Source organism: Chiloscyllium plagiosum, chromosome 6 (genome assembly GCF_004010195.1).
Source record: "Chiloscyllium plagiosum isolate BGI_BamShark_2017 chromosome 6, ASM401019v2, whole genome shotgun sequence".
In the NCBI taxonomy this organism is placed as follows: Eukaryota; Metazoa; Chordata; class Chondrichthyes; order Orectolobiformes; family Hemiscylliidae; genus Chiloscyllium; species Chiloscyllium plagiosum.
In genome coordinates, this window is record NC_057715.1 from 24,907,174 (window position 1) to 24,923,816 (window position 16,643).

The 16,643-nt window shown below is 41.4% G+C and overlaps 1 protein-coding gene across 9 annotated transcripts in view; it reads right to left on the minus strand.

Annotated features, from left to right (window-relative positions):
* Positions 1–16,643, minus strand: part of dachd (dachshund d) — a 593,865-nt gene that overhangs the window by 371,986 nt on the left and 205,236 nt on the right. For all 9 annotated transcript variants that reach the window (XM_043691360.1, XM_043691362.1, XM_043691358.1 and 6 more), the window contains one exon: positions 10,769–10,884. In XM_043691360.1, coding sequence (XP_043547295.1) covers positions 10,769–10,884 — 116 coding nt within the window. The remainder of the gene's footprint in view (positions 1–10,768; positions 10,885–16,643) is intronic.

Here is a 16,643-nt window from a genome sequence, read left to right on the forward strand (position 1 = left end):
AATAGAAGCATGGATTACTTTCTAAACGGTGAGAAAATTCATAAAGCCAAAGTACAGATGGATCTGGGAGTGCTTGTTGAGGATTCTCTAAAGGTAAACATGCAGTTTGAGTCCATGATTAAGAAAGCGAATGCGATGTTGTCAATTATCTCAAGAGGGTTGGAATATGTTGTGCTACTGTTGTGCTACTGAGACTTTATAAAGTTCTGGTTAGGCCCCATTTGGAGTACTGTGTCCAGTTTTGGTCCCCACACCTCAGGAAGGATATACTGGCGTGTCCAGCGGAGATTCACACGGATGATCCCTGGAATGGTAGGTCTAACATACGAGGAACGGCTGAGGATGCTGGGATTGTATTCATTGGAGTTTAGAAGATTAAGGGGAGATCTAATAGAAACTTACAAGATAATACATGGCTTGGAAAGGGTGGACGCTAGGAAATTGTTTCCGTTAGGCGGGGAGACTAGGACCCATGGACACAGCCTTAAAATTAGAGGGGGTAAATTCAGAACAGAAATGCGGAGACATTTCTTCAGCCAGAGAGTGGTGGGCCTGTGGAATTCATTGCCGCAGAGTGCAGTGGAGGCCGGGATGGTAAATGTCTTCAAGGCAGAGATTAATAAATTCTTGATGACACAAGGAATTAAGGGCTACAGGGAGAATGCGGGTAAGTGGAGTTGAAATGCCCATCAGCCATGATTGAATGGCGGAGTGGACTCGATGGGCCGAATGGCCTTACGTCCACTCCTATGTCTTATGGTCTTAAAGTCTTATCCGAGGAGCAGGGAAATCAATGTTTCGGGCAAAAGCCCTTCATCAGGATTACAGGGAATTGGGAATAATTTGGATCGCTCAATACAACTACAGTGGGCCAAGTGGTCTCTGTCTGTGTTGTATGATACCATGAAACAGATTTTTCAAATTAATGTTGCTGTGTCGTAATGTCAGTTAAGGGACAGGCACTGGCCAGAACACCAGGGAAAATTTAGGCAAAAGTAGAAATTGCTGAAAAATCTCAGCACATCTGGCAGCATCCACTGAGAGAAATCAGAGTTAATGTTTCAGGTCCAGTGATCCTTCTTCAGACCCTTAACATCTACTCTGATTTCTCTCCACAGATACTACTGCTGAGAATTTCCAGCATTTTTTTTTTTGCTGCAGATTTCTAGCATTCACAGTTCTTTCATTTTTTTTGTTGACCAGGGAAAACTTTCCTGATCTTAAACATTGGTAAAAGGAGACTAGAATTTGAAGCTTTTGGTCTTGCAATCATCAAAACCAGGACCCAAGAAACAGACTTGAAAAAAGAGTCATCATTTTGTACAGAAAAGAAAAGGTTGGACCATATTGACATGGAGATTTAACAAGGACAGTGAACTGACAATCTTCACTCTCTGACCAAGCAGGTCGATTCTGAATGGTTATGTCATTGTCATGGAGATGCAGCAATTTTTTTTTAGATTAGATTAGATTACTTACAGTGTGGGAACAGGCCCTTTGGCCCAACAAGTCCACACCGACCCGCCGAAGCGCAACCCACCCAGACCCATTCCCCTACACCTAACACGACGGGCAACTTAGCATGGTAAATTCACCTAACCTGCACATTGTTGGACTGTGGGAGGAAACCAGAGCACCCGGAGGAAACCCATGCAGACAATGTGCAAACTCCACCCAGTCAGTCGCCTAAGGCGGGAATTGAACCCAGGTCTCTGGCGCTGTGAGGCAGCAGTGCTAACCACTGTGTCACGACCCCATATTTTGGAATACAGTCAGTTCTGCTGTAATGTGGTAGTTCCATTCTCGTGCAATAAAAATAATCACATTTAAACTAATGGGGCCAGAATTGCTTTATAACCAATACACACTTTAAAAGTTCACATTTCAGAATTTTAAATTTAGAATCCCTATAGTGTGGAAACAGGCCATGTGGCCCAACAAGTCTACACCGACCCTCTGAAGCGTATCCTACCCAGCCCCATACACCTATTACTGTACATTTCCCCTCACTAATGCACCTAGCCTACACATCCCTAAATACTATGGGTGATTTAGCATGGCCAATTCACCTAACTTGCACATCTTCGGCCTGTGGGAGGAAACCTGAGCACCCAGAGAAAACCCAAGCAGTCATGGAGTGAATATGCAAACTCCACACAGAAAGTTGCCCGAGGTTGGAATCAAAGCCAGGTCCCTGTTGCTGTGAGGCACCAGTGATAACCACTTAGCCACCATGCTGCCTTTGAAAACAGTGTCCCCAATTCTTCAATCATATTATAGCGAATTCACATTAATGAAACGTGTGTTATAGCAGAATGACCTGTAGTGCAAATTCTTTTTGTTTGCATAAAACAGTGTCCTGAGTATTTATGGTTCTAACTTTTAGAATGTGCAAGGCATCATACTGCAGGTCTGATTAATGATTTTAAATTTGTCTCTGGTGTAAGCATCTCGATTATTTAAGAAATGATATCCAATAGCAGTATCACATCTAATTGTGGATATACTTTTTCCAGAGTTACAAGCACAGGCTGGTTGTGTCCACATGTCATACTGCCAGCTGTGAATGGTCAATGGGACATGTTGTTTGATACAGACCGCCAGTCATTGCAAGATATATATATGGCATCATACTGGCAATGAAGCGTATTATTTTTATTTCACTACTGGGACATGGGCACAGTTGTTTGGGCCATCATTTATTGCCTGCCCTTGTTGTTCTTGAGTAGGAGATTGTAAGCTGCCTCCTTGAACCACTGCAGTCCATGTACTATAGACCCACAATCCCATGAAGGAGGATTTCCAGGATTTTGAGCGAGTGACAGTGAAGGCATAGCTGTATATTTCCAAGTCAGGATGGTTAATAGATAGATAGTTAATAGAAAAGTACAGCACAGAACAGGCCCTTCGGCCCACGATGTTGTGCCGAAACTTAATCCTAATGTAAAATATAGTAACTTAACCTCCGCACCCCTCAACTCACTGGTATCCAAGTGCATGTCCAGCAGTCGCTTAAATGTCCCCAATGACTTCACTTCCACCACCACAGCTGGCAACGTATTCCATGCATTCACAACTCTCTGCGAAAGAACCTACCTCTGATGTCTCCTTTATACCTTCCTCCTAATATCTTCAAACTATGATTTCTTGTACCAGTCAATCCTGCCCAGGGGAAAAGTCTCTGGCTATTGACTCTATCTATTCCTCTCATTATTCTGTACACCTCGATCAGGTCTCCTCTCTTCCTCCTTCTCTCCAAAGAGAAAAGTCCGAGCTTATTCAACCTTTCTTCATAAGGCAAGCCGTCCAGTCCAGGCAGCATCCTTGTAAACCTTCTTTGCACCCTCTCCAAAGCCTCTGTATCTTTGCTATAGTAAGGCGACCAGAACTGGACACAATATTCCAAGTGTGGTCTCACCAGGGACTTGTAGAGCTGCAGCAAAACCTCACGGCTCTTAAACTCAATTCCCCTGTTAATGAAAGCCAAAACACCATATGCTTTCTTAACAACCCTATCCACTTGGGCGGTTACTTTGAGGGATCTATGTAGTTGCACACCCAGATCCCTCTGTTCCTCCACACTGCCAAGAATCCTGTCTTTAATCCTATATTCAGCATTCGAGGTCGACCTTCCAAAATGCATCACTTCACATTTATCCAGGTTGAACTCCATCTGCCATTTCTCAGCCCAGCTCTACATCCTGTCTATGTCATGCTGCAGCCTGCAGTAACCCTCTATACTATCGAAAAAAACCTCCAACCTTCGTGTCATCTGCAAATTTACTAACCCACCCCTCAACCTCCTATTCCAAGTCATTTATAAAAACTACAAAGAGCAGAGGCCCAAGAACAGAGCCCTGCGGGACCCCACTCAACACTGTCCTCCAGGCAGAATACTTTCCATCTACAACCACTCTCTGCCTTCTGTCAGCCAACCAATTCTGAATCCAGACAGCCAAATCTCCCTGTATCCCATACTTTCTGACTTTATGAATGAGCCTACCATGGTGAACCTTATCAAATGCTTTGCTGAAGTCCACATACACCACATCTACTGCTCTACCATTGTCGACCTGTCTAGACACCTCCTCAAAGAACTCAATAAGATTTGTGAGGCATGACCTGCCCCTCACAAAGCCATGCTGATTGCCTTTAATCACACTATGCTTTGCCAAATAGTCATAAATCCTATCCCTCAGAATTCTTTCCACAACTTTGCTGACCACAGATGTAAGACTGACTGGTCTGTAATTGCCAGGGATTTCCCTATTACCCTTCTTGATAAGAGGAACAACATTTGCCTCCTTCCAATCCTCCTGTACGACTCCTGTGGAGAGTGAGGAGGCAAATATCCTCACCAGCGGCTTAGCAACCTCCTTTCTCACTTCCCGGAGCAGCCTACGGTAAAGCTGGTCTGGCCCTGGGGACTTATCAATCTTAATGTTTTCCAAACTTTCTAGCACATCAACTTCATCAATCTTGATCTGGTCAAGACTTCAAGACTGTATCCCAGCTCCTCTAAGTTTTCATTTACAACAAGTTCCCTTTCCTTGGTGAAAACCGAAGCAAAAAACTCATTTGGGACTTCCCCTATCTGCTCAGACTCCACGCACAATTTCTCTACGCTATCCCTCATTGGCCTACCTTCTCCCTGAGCATTCTCTTATACCTCACGTATGAGTAAAACGTCTTTGGGTTCTCCCTAATACATCTTGCCAAGCCTTTCTCGTGCCCCCTCCTGGCTCTCCTCAGTCCATTTCTGAGCTCCGTTCTAGCAGGCCTGCAATCCTCTAAAGCTGTGCTAGATCCTTGCTTCTTTCACCTTACACAAGCTGCCTTCTTCCTTTTGACAAGAAGTTCCTCTGTTCTCGTCATCAAAGGTTCCTTAATCTTACCCCTTCTTACCTGTCTCAGAGGAACAAATTTGTGCATCACTCACAACAACTACTCCTTAAATTGTCTCCACATGTCTGCTGTGCCCTTTCTGTGGAACAATTGCTCCCAGTCTGTACTTCCCAACTCCTGTCTGATCATGTCATAATTTCCTTTTCCCCAATTAAATATCTTCCCTCAGTAACTGCTCCTTTCACTCTCCAAGGCTATGCTAAATGTGAGGCAGTTGTGATCACTTTCACCAAAGTGCTATTCCACCGCGAGATCTGACACCTGTCCTGACTCGCTGCCAAGCACCAAATCCAAAATGGCCTCTCCCCTCGTTGGTCTGTCTACATACTAAGTAAGGAAACCTTCCTGAACACACCTGACAAAAACAGCTCCATCCAAACCATCTGCACTGAGGAGGTTCCAGTCGATATTGGGAAAGTTAAAATCACCCATAACAACAACCCTGCTACTTTTGCATTTTTCCAGAATCTGCCCGCCTATGAGATCTTCAATCTCTCTACTGCTATTAGGTGGTCTGTAGAAAACCCCCAATGCGGTGGCTGTTCCCTTGCTATTCCTAACTTCCACCCATACTGACTCAGTAGACAAACCTTCCTCAACAACTTTCATTTCTGTAGCTGTGATGAACTCTCTGATTAGCAATGCTACACTCCTTCCTCTTTTTCCACCTTCCCTGTTCTTTTCAAATGTTCTAAACCCTGGAACATCAAGCAACCATTCCTGCCCCTGTGAAACCCACGTCTCCATTATGGCCACAACATCGTAGCCCCATGTACTGATCCATGCTGGTGAGTGGCTTGATGGGAACTTACAGAAAGCAGTGTTGTCACGGATCTGCTCGCCCTGAACTTTTAGTTGCAAGTGGTCGTGAGTATAGAAGGTGCTGTCTAAGATCCTTTGGTGAATTTCTGCAATACAACCTGCCAATAGTACACACTGCTGCTACTGATCTTCAGTGGTGGAGTGACTAAAAGTTTGTAGATGTGGTGCCAACCAATCAGGCTGCGTTTTGGTGGATGGTGCCATATCACATTACTCGTAAATGGAGGACAAGCATCTTTTTGGTTTTATAGACTGACCTCCACTCAGGACCAAAAGTGGTGGACGTAGAACATTTTGTGAGTTTTTGTAACAGACAAGAGTGGTGATTTGATCAGCAGATTGCTTACTCTTCTTCAAAATTATACCTTGGGAGTTTTGTGTGAGCCGAGTAGGCTGCTAGGTTGTCATCCAAAAGACATTGCCCTCTGAAAGTGCACATTTAAAGTACGAGCTTTGTCCATTTTTGAATTCCAATCCTGCAGTGTGATTCAATTCTATGATCTTGTGATCCAAAAAATGATGCCTGTTGACATATGTTTGCTGCATGTAACTGTTGTGGATAAATCTGTGGACAAGATGCTAGTTGGTAAGTTCGATCCCATAATTTTAAGTTTTCTGTTGGTCTTACACCCAAAATATTAGTCACCATTCCCTTTCGGTTGCTGACTAGATTTGAAAACACTCCCAGTACTTCTATATTTATTTCATGTGAACGTAAATATTATGATTCCTTTTTAAACCTCAATAACCGCACTTAATCTAACCATGGTATAACAATGACCAAAACGCGTAACAACCACAATAGCAAACAAGTGGTTCTTCTATTTTCTTTCATGTCTTCAATGTTAACTGCTATAGTACAATAGAGACCTTGAGATCATGTGCAATTTTCCCATTGTATACAAAAGCAAATATTCGCTCCATGGCTACTGTTTGTTCATTGTTCATCACCAGGCCCAGGCAGTTCTATAGGGAAGTGTTTGTGAAAGGTTCTTCTCAGGCAGGTGCAATTGAATGCAATATATAAAAATGTTCCAGCAACATAGCAACAAATACCAATGCTATTTCTCATCGAGGCTTCAAATCAAAGCTACTCAGGGGAGAGGAATTAATGACTTTCTGGAATCAAGTGCATGATTTTTGTGTGCACTACAATGAGTTGCAATACCTCAATAAATTTACTTCCATGGTATACTGGAGTTTTTAACAAGGATATATGGTTTAGCACACAGAGTTCAAACTTTTACTCCCTTCACCTCTTCTACTTGCAGAAAGCACAGCACTCATGGAGACCTGTCTGAGTATTCCTTTTCAAACCTTTGTCATCATCTGCTTATGACATGTGGGAAGAAATACATAATAATTCCCCCAAAACATTTTGCACGAAAATGAGGCATCTAAAAATAATATTTGGCTTGGACATTGACTGACATTTTATTCCCTCAGTTGATAATTTAAAAATTAAGCCAATTATTAAATCTGCCACACACTACCAAACATATTTAGCTGTCAAGATTTGTATCATCTTTTCTTCCCCATGACACTGAAAGTTCTACGTTGAGTAAATTTGCAAGGAGGTATATTAAATTGCAAAAATTATAAATATTTTACAATGTTTAATATGTGCTCATCCTTCTGCCTACAGCCTTATGTCGGGTGGAGGACGCGAAACCTGTAGGAATTCTGGGTGCTGAGTGTGTGCCCAAATTGTGTAATGTTTGTAGATTAGATTACCTACAGTATCGAAACAGGCCCTTCTGCCCAACCAGTCCACACCGAGCCTCCGAAAAGCAACCCACCCAGACCCATTTTTCCCTCTGACTAATGCACCTAACACTATGGGCAATTTAGCACAGCCAGTTCACCTGACCTGCACGTCTTTTGAACTATGGGAGGAAACCAGAGCACCCGGAGGAAACCCATGTAGACACAGGGAGAATGTGCAAACTCCACACAGACAGTCGTCCAAGGAATCAAACCTGGGACCATGGTGCTGTGAGGTAGCAGTGCAAACCACTGAGCCACCATGCTGCCCCATCATCAGATGCAAATAGCCAAATTGACATGGAAATGATACCGGCACCTAATAAGAGGCACTGAATACTTCCAGGAGCCACGTGCTGCCTGCCTGGCATCAGCTGTAATGGCAGGTTGCTGTCATTTCGGGTATTGTCCACAAATAAGTCTACCACTATTGTCAAGTGTCCTTTTGCTCCTGGTACTTACACAGCACTTGATATCCTACACTATATTTCAACCACCCTTGCAGACAAAGTTGTTCCTCACTTGTTTCACAGTACTGAAGAAGGGCTGTATGTCACTTACACACTTCAGTGGTTGAAATTCATTGATGGTCAGAGACTCATAGAGAGATACAGCATGGAAACAGATCCTTCGGTCCGATTCGTTCATGCCGATCAGATATACTAAATGAATCTAGTCCCATTTGTAAGCATTTGGCCCATATCCCTCTAAACCCTTCCTATTCATATACCCATCCAGATGCTTTTTAAATGTTGTCATTGTACTAGCCTCCACCACTTCCTCTGGCAGCTCATTCCATACATGCACTACCCTCTGTGTGAAAAAGTTACCCCTTATGTACCTTTTAAATCTTTTCCCTCTCACCTTAAACCTATGCCCTCAAGTTTTGGAGGAGAAAGTGAGGTCTGTAGATGCTGGAGATCAGAGCTGAAAATGTGTTGCTGGAAAAGCGCAACTGGTCAGGCAGCATCCAGGGAACAGGAGAATCGACATTTCGGGCATAAGCCTGAAGAAGGGCTTATGCCCGAAACGTCGATTCTCCTGTTCCCTGGATGCTGCCTGACCTGCTGCGCTTTTCCAGCAACACATTTTCACCTCAAGGTTTGGACTCCATCACACCAGGGAAAATTACCCTATCCATGACCATCATGATTTTATAAACCTCTATAAAGTCACCCCTCAGCCTCCAATGCTCCAGGGAAAATAGCTCCAGCCTATTCAGCCACTCCCTACAGTTCAAACCCTCCAATCCTGGCAGCAACCTTGTAAATCTTTTCTGAATGCTTTCAAGTTTCATAAAATCCTTCCTATAGCAGAGAGACCAGAATTGCACACAGTATTCCAAAAGTGACCTAGCTAATGTCCAGTGCAGTCACAACATGACCTCCCAACTCCTATACTGGATGCACTGACCAATAAAGGATAGCATACCAAATGCTTTTTTCACTATCCTGGCTACTTGCGACTCCACTTTCAAAGGACAATAAAGCTTGTCTTCCTTGGATCCATCTTGTTCTTGGAATGACTATCCTCGAAAGGTGATTGTCATTCTTGAAAATTGACATTTCTCATTTAATGTAAGGCCCTTTTGTAATTCCCTGACACTCTATTCATGTTCCCTCTTTACTTTGTCATGTACCAAGATTTTGCCTCTGTGCCAATGATTCCCAGCTTCCCATCCAGAATTCCAGACGATACTCTCTGAAAAGTCTCTGGTACAGGGGAAATACCAAATTGTAGATAGTTGATGTAATGTCCCTGAATGATATAATGAATGTAGTCAGCAATCTTGAATCCTGGTCTGGTACCTCTGTCAGAACCCACAGCTTGCCTCCAATTTAGTGAGAAAACCTGCTTCTTGCCAATTTTGATAACCATCTTCAACTGACAAAATAAAATGGATTTCTCTTCAAACTCCTCTGTTTAATTGAGTGAGATCCACATACAATCTCAGTTTTCTATCAGTCCTGGGAACAGTTATCAAACCTGTGCACCATTGTGTCAGTTCTATCACTGGAGATTTGACCTTAAATTTGGCCTGAAATTTAACTTTTCCCATCAGTAGATGAGTAATCTTCCTGGGAGTGTTCAAGCATGGGTGCTTAGCATTTTCTTGTAGAGTTATGACAATTCTGTTACAATTTGTCCAAGACTTTGAATACTTGAGGAAAATTCTTGTCAAAACTCCCCATTCCCATTCTGGAGTACTATTTGAATTAGATTCACTACAGTGTGGAAACAGACCCTTTGGCTCAACAAGCCCACACTAACCCTTCAAAGAGTAACCCACCCAGACACATTTCCCTCTGACTAATGTACCTAGCACTTTGGGCAATTTAGCATGGCCAATTCACCTGACCTGCGCATCTTTGGACTGTGGGAGGAAACCGGAGCACCGGGAGGAAATCCATGCAGACACGGGGAGAACGTGCAAACTCCACACAGACAGTCACCCGAGGCTGGAACCGAACCCAGGTCCCTGGTGCTGTGAGGCAGCAGTGCTAACCACTGAGCCACTGTGCTGCCTGTATTCATCTGTTGTACAGTCTTAATGCTCTTTACCTTTTACTATCTTGAGAATTGTCTTCAGGAGCGCAAGATAAAAAACATGAATAAAATGTGTCGTTTTTCACCAATACTCAGTCAGATTATACAATTCAAAGGGATTTCACAGCTGAGCATAAGACTATTATCTCACTTTCTGTCCAGTGGAACAGCAAGCCAGGCAGTTTCTCTCCCTTCTCCCCATGTAGCACAGGAGCGTTGAAGTGAATTATAATGCTAGACTGAGACCATTGATCTCACTATACAGCAAGACCCAGAGCAGTGATTCTCCAGCTCCAATCACCTCAGTTCCACTCTGGTGGAGCATTCACTAACTGAATAATCAGTAAAGCACCCCCACTGGGACATTTTAACATCTCCTGAAACTTCCTGAAGCAGTGCTTCCTCTCAAATCGGAGGACAGAAAGAGAGGAGGGATTTATTTTTAGAAATTGCCTCCCGCATTAGCAAGGAAAGGCTAGGATACAGTGTAAGCAATTAATGAAATTCTATTAATCATTACTGACAGTAAGTATGAAAGGAATCTGCACATTGCAACAAAAGGGGGAATGGGTTCACTATTTAATTTCATGAGTAAAATCACTATTTCATCACTATTTAATCCTGAGTAAAATACAAAACCTGAAGGGCATGCTTTGGTGTCCGAGTGCTCACTTTAATTCAAGGCAACATGCAAGCAAGGTAAAGATTATTCTCTTGAAAAGCCAGTTACCTGTAGGTGGGATCATTCCTGGGGACATTAGACCAGGGACACTGTGTGGCACAATGTGGGAGTTCTCAGGGGATGTAACACTCTGAGATCGTTTAGGAGGTCTTCCTGGCCTGGAACTGGAAGAAATGAAAAATTCACATTAAAAATAAACACATTTAAATTCAGTGAGCATTCCACATCAGTTAGTAACATTTTTGAAGTTGTGGAAAGTGCTGGGAGAGATATTGTAAATAAACTTATTTCAAGGACGATTGCTTTTTTGCTAGATGTAATAGACTGCCTTTACTAATTAGATTACATGCTGAATTCATTTCTTTCATAAAGATCAGCCACTGTTAATGCATTATTCATAGCTGGTATCTCGTTACCTGATTCTTAATATTAATATCTATACATGTTAGAATTGCCTAGTTTGCATATGCTAAAATTCGACATGGAGCTTTCAGCTTGAAAATTATGCTCTAACTTGTAATAATTACTGCAGTTAGCTTGATATTGATTTATGGGACTTTTAAAAGCCAAATATGTGTCGTAGTTTAAATGAATTGAATGTTAGGATTCTGCGGGAAATTAAAAGGCAATGTCAGCTCTAGGAGATTGTTCCTGCACTTTTCTCATCTGACAATTAACTAGGAGGCGGAGGAAAATGAATGGGGGGGGGCATTGTCCATGATCAGCTATTCTGCAACAGTTGCCACTGTTTGCCAGATAACACTTTCTTATCTGCAGACCATACAATAATGGACTAATGTAAATGGCCATATTTGTGGTGATGGGGAGGATGATTAAATATATTGTATGTATGTTAGACACACACAGGTAAACATGAATATTTTTGGGATCATTTTAGTTATTTAAACTTGTAAGAGGTCAGTTTTAAGCTGGGCAAGAAACATTGACTGCACAAAATGAAGGAGAGTATCAAGTGTGTAGGATAACCAGGCAGGCAATTTGCTGTCCGCTACTTACTGCCTGATGGGACCAGGTGAAACTGAACCCTAGTCTAAAGATACAACATCAAACAACTATGATCATGTAATAATATCATAAATGCAAGCAGGAAGAAAATGTTTCAACTTTGACATAAAGAATTCACATAGTAATTCTTCACTATGTTGATTTTTTTCTTAAAGTCTCATCTACTAATTTCCATTATTAGTTCCTCCAAGATGTTTTGTTTTGATATTCACTTTTATTGCATAACATTTCAACTGTTCATTCATTTTATCTGTTAGTGTCTGAAGATATTCTGTAATGCTGGCAACTAGGACCTGATCATCTGCAAATCTCTCCATCTTCACCAACTGACCTTCTTCTATGCCGATTGCAGGAAACAGTAGTGGAAAAGTTGAATTTAAGATAAACCATAGAATCATAGAATCCCTGTAATGTAGAAGCAGGCCATTCAACTCATCGAGTCCACACTGATCCTCCAAAGAGCATCCCACCCAGACCCAGTCCCTTGCCCTTTCCTTATAACCTTGCATTTCCCATGGTTAATCAACCTAGCCTGCACACCACTGGACATTACAGGCAATTTATCATGGCCAATCCACCTAACCTGCACATCTTTGAACTGTGGGAGGAAGCCGGAACACCCAGAGGAAATTCACACAGACACGGGGAGGATGTGCAGTCTCCACACAGACAGTCACACTCACACACACAGACACATAAATGGGTCAATAGCTGGAGTAGGCATTTCAATGTAAATGACTAGGAAGCATTTGTTGGAATATAATTGTAAATGAGTTAGAGCTCGAATAGCAAAATAATGCACTCTTCAAGAAAAGAATTGTCCAGATAAGATATGTTCAGAAAAGAACATTCACATTTTGATTTGGAGTGTCCTGTTGTGCAAGATTGAAATATGGGCCTGGAGAAAAGCACAACGTCAAAGATTAGAAAATTGTCAAATGTGGCATTGGAGGAGGAAGGGGCAGGTCAGCTGAAAAGAACACAACAGAAATGAAGATATTTTCCGGATGGTGATTAAGGAAAGAATATTTGTGAATGTCATCAAAAGGAAGGCAACAAGATTGGATTGGCCAAATTCCAAATCATGAGAAAATACCAAAGAAGTGATTGAAAGAAGATTGGAAAGATATGGACAGGAGGGAGATTGAGAATGGCAACGTAGTCAACTTGAAATTGAAATGAGAAGCTCTTGCGAGCAAATGCAGAGGATTGTCCAAAACAGCCGAGAAATGAGAAGAGGAACTGTCCTTACAATCATTTTGCTTGAGAGCAATTGGCCCTGAGGAGCACAATTTTAGGAGTAAAGCCAAAAAACAATGTAAGTCTTTAATGAAGTGTCACAGAATATTCTTGAAGCCATGAGGACTGTGTAAGAGTTCTGAAAAAAAAAGTTTGGCTATGACCAAAATAGCATCAGACCCAAGGCCTATTACTGATCAGAAAAGAACACAAAGACTAATTAATGTCTCAGTCATCAGACTTGCATTACCTACATCTAATTTGGATCTAGAATTATCAAACACTTCTCAGTTCACACACATCTGAAGGAAAATAACCACCTTCTTTCAGAGAAAAGCAAATCAGTCAAAAGTTGCTACAGATTTTCCACAATGTCTTGAAATAAATCAAAGCTAGCAGGCTTGATCTGAGGAAAATTAAGATCTTTTCTAATGTGCCTCTCTTCTGTTTCTTTTAAAACAAGAGGTAGAAACCTACAGCCCCCTGACAACTGAAAACCACATTACTCAATTACAATTGCCAGACCCATTTAACTTGAGACTGCAAAACAGAGAAGAAAAAATACCCATTATTCTCCTCATCTCTCTGTCAAATATGTCTTTGTTACTGACATTTTTTGTTGCCATTCACTAGTATTGAATAGGTATATGAAAGAAACAATTGCTGCGATTTCCCGACCTTATAGTTTTGGATAAAAAACAAAATCAACTCAATTTTTATAATAATTCTAATAAAAGTCATAAAGGCAAGTTTGTGCTATGAATACTTTATTGACAATAATAGGCTGCAACCTGGAGCAGTGCAATATCACTTTACATGTTTCTGAATATGCCTATCATATAATTTTCATCTTAAGTATAAGTTTCCAGAGGATGATATGCCTTTAAAGTGTGTTATAAATCATAATATTAGTCAGAGCTTGCCTGCCTCAACTGCAGAAACAAAATATCTTTTGTGATACGTTCAGGGATGTGTGTTCTACTGCTGCCATCCAGTTCTCACACACACACACACACACACACACACACACACACACACACACACACACACACACACACACACACACACACACACACACACACCCCAAGACGGCAGTTACGATTTATGATGCATTTGGACAGAACATTGTCAGAGACAAAGAATAGGAAGCTATATGAAGAAACTTGTCAATCCTCACAAGTCTACAATTATCTCGTCAAGAATAAGACTTACATGCTCGTTACTGACTTTAACATTTTCAGCTATTTTGAAGTAAAAGATATTTTTATGAAAATTTCAGGCTGAGCGAAAGTGAACATGTGGGGCTGAGAGTGCATAATGAGCCCTAACACAGTACGACTGTACCAAGTTTCATTCTTTGTGGCTTATACAGTTGTTAGATCTTCGACAATTGAGCCATGGCTTATATTTGGCCTCCAGCAATCATTTATTATGAAAACTGATATACATTTTGATGATTAAATTTCATGATTTGTTTTTACATTCTTTCAAACTCCAACATCTCTGTTGCTACCTTTTTTAAGCTGCTGACATGATTGTCCTTCAGTAATTTTCTGCATTATATTTAACACAGTGATGTTTATGGTATATAGCAAGCTGAATTGAGGAGCAAACTGTTGCTTATACCTAGACCTATGTTGACCACTTCACTACAAATTCAAATTGTGAAGGAAATCTTCTCACCATTCCCATGGCCTGGGATCAAATAAGTTGTATTTTAAGAAAAGATGAAACAATAAAAATCATTATCCCCTGTGAAAGGAAGAACCTGTCTTTTGATAGCACCTTACATGACCACCAGATACCCAGAGTACTTGACAGTTAGTGAAGTACTTCTTGAAGTGAAGTGACTGTTGCAGGAAGAGTGGCAACAGATTTAACACCTCAACCAACTGCAGACAGCCACTAGATAATAAAGAGATCATTAGTTTTAGTGATACAAATGCAATGTACTCCCATGATACAAAAAGAATAACAACAGTGATTGCTGAAAATATTCATCAGATCAGACAGCATGTGTAGAGCTGTATTTTTGATGCTGGTTGAGGAAGAAATATAGCTCAGGACACTGAGGAAAATTTTCCTACTCTGTGAAGAAAAGCCAAGGGATATTTTACACTCACCTGGGACAATAAGCAATTATGTTTAATTTGCTGCGCTACTTCTGGTATCATCCTCTTTAGTCTTGCACCTTCATTCTTTTTGACATTTAACCTCTTCTGTCTTTCACCATATTATAGGCATTCTCCTTTGATCTTCATCATTTCCTTTACTACCTCTGTACTTGCTTAAAGCCTCTTATGGCTTATTTTTGTCCTCTTAGAGGCATACGGTCATGGAAAGAGGTCCTTTGGCCCATGATGCCCACAGAGGTCATCAAACATCTACCTATTATAATTCTATTATCCAGCACTTGGCCAATATCCATGTATGCTGTGGCATTTCAAGTGCCCATCTAAATAGTACTTAAATGTCTTAAGGGTTTCTGACTCTACCATGCCTTTAGGCAATCAGTTCCAGATACCCACAACCCTGTAGGTGAATAAAAGGTTTCCTCAAATCCCATCTACCTTACCTTAAAGCATTTCCCTGTGGTTATTTACCCTTTTGCTAAAGGGAAAAGCTTCTCCCTATCTGTCTCTATACCCTCAGAACTTTGTCCATTTCAATAAGATCACTCCTCAATCTTGTTGCTCCAAGGAAAACAAATCCACCTATGTAGTCTGTCTTCAAAGTTGAATCACTCCAGCCCAGGTGACACGCTGATGAATGTCTTCTGCACTCTCTCTGGTATAATCACACCTTTTCTTCAGTGTGGTGACCAGATGTGACATAGCGTTATATACAGCTCCATCTAACCTCATTTTTGTACTTAATTGCCTTGATTTATGAAGTCAAGTATCTTATATGCCTTCTTATTCACCTTGTCAGGCAGCATCCAGGGAACAGGAGAATCGACGTTTCGGGCATAAGCCCTGCCCGAAACGTCGATTCTCCTGTTCCCTGGATGCTGCCTGACCTGCTGCGCTTTTCCAGCAACACATTTCCAGCTCTGATCTCCAGCATCTGCAGACCTCACTTTCTCCTTCTTATTCACCTTATCCACCTGTCTTGTTGCCATCAAGGACCTACAGCCATGTACATCAAAATCCCCTAAGCATCTGTAGTTTTGAGGTTCCTACCATTCATTGTATATTCCATTGGCCAGTTTGTCTTCCTAAAATGCATTACCTTACACTTTTCAGGATTAAATTTCATTTGCCACTGTTCAGCCTATCTGACCCTATGTTGTCTGTCAATTAAGGCTTTCCTCCTTGCTGTTAACCACACCACCAATTTAATGTCATCTGCAAACTTACTTATCATGTCTCCTCCATTCAAGTCAACTTAGCGAGAAGCAGAGACCCATAGTTGTTGTTCTGAACAATCATCCATCTGAAGCATCTGAAGCATCTGAAGCATCTGTTTCTCTCTCCACAGACAACACCACATCAGCAATTTCTGTTTAAATTTCAGTATTTTTAATGTGTTATTATAGGGCCTCATTTTAACCTTGTTTAACTTTTGCTAAAGGATATACATCTCCAGCAGTGTTTCTCTCTTAGTACAGGTCATTCTGCTATAACGTGTGTTTCGTTAATGAGAATTCACCGTACCA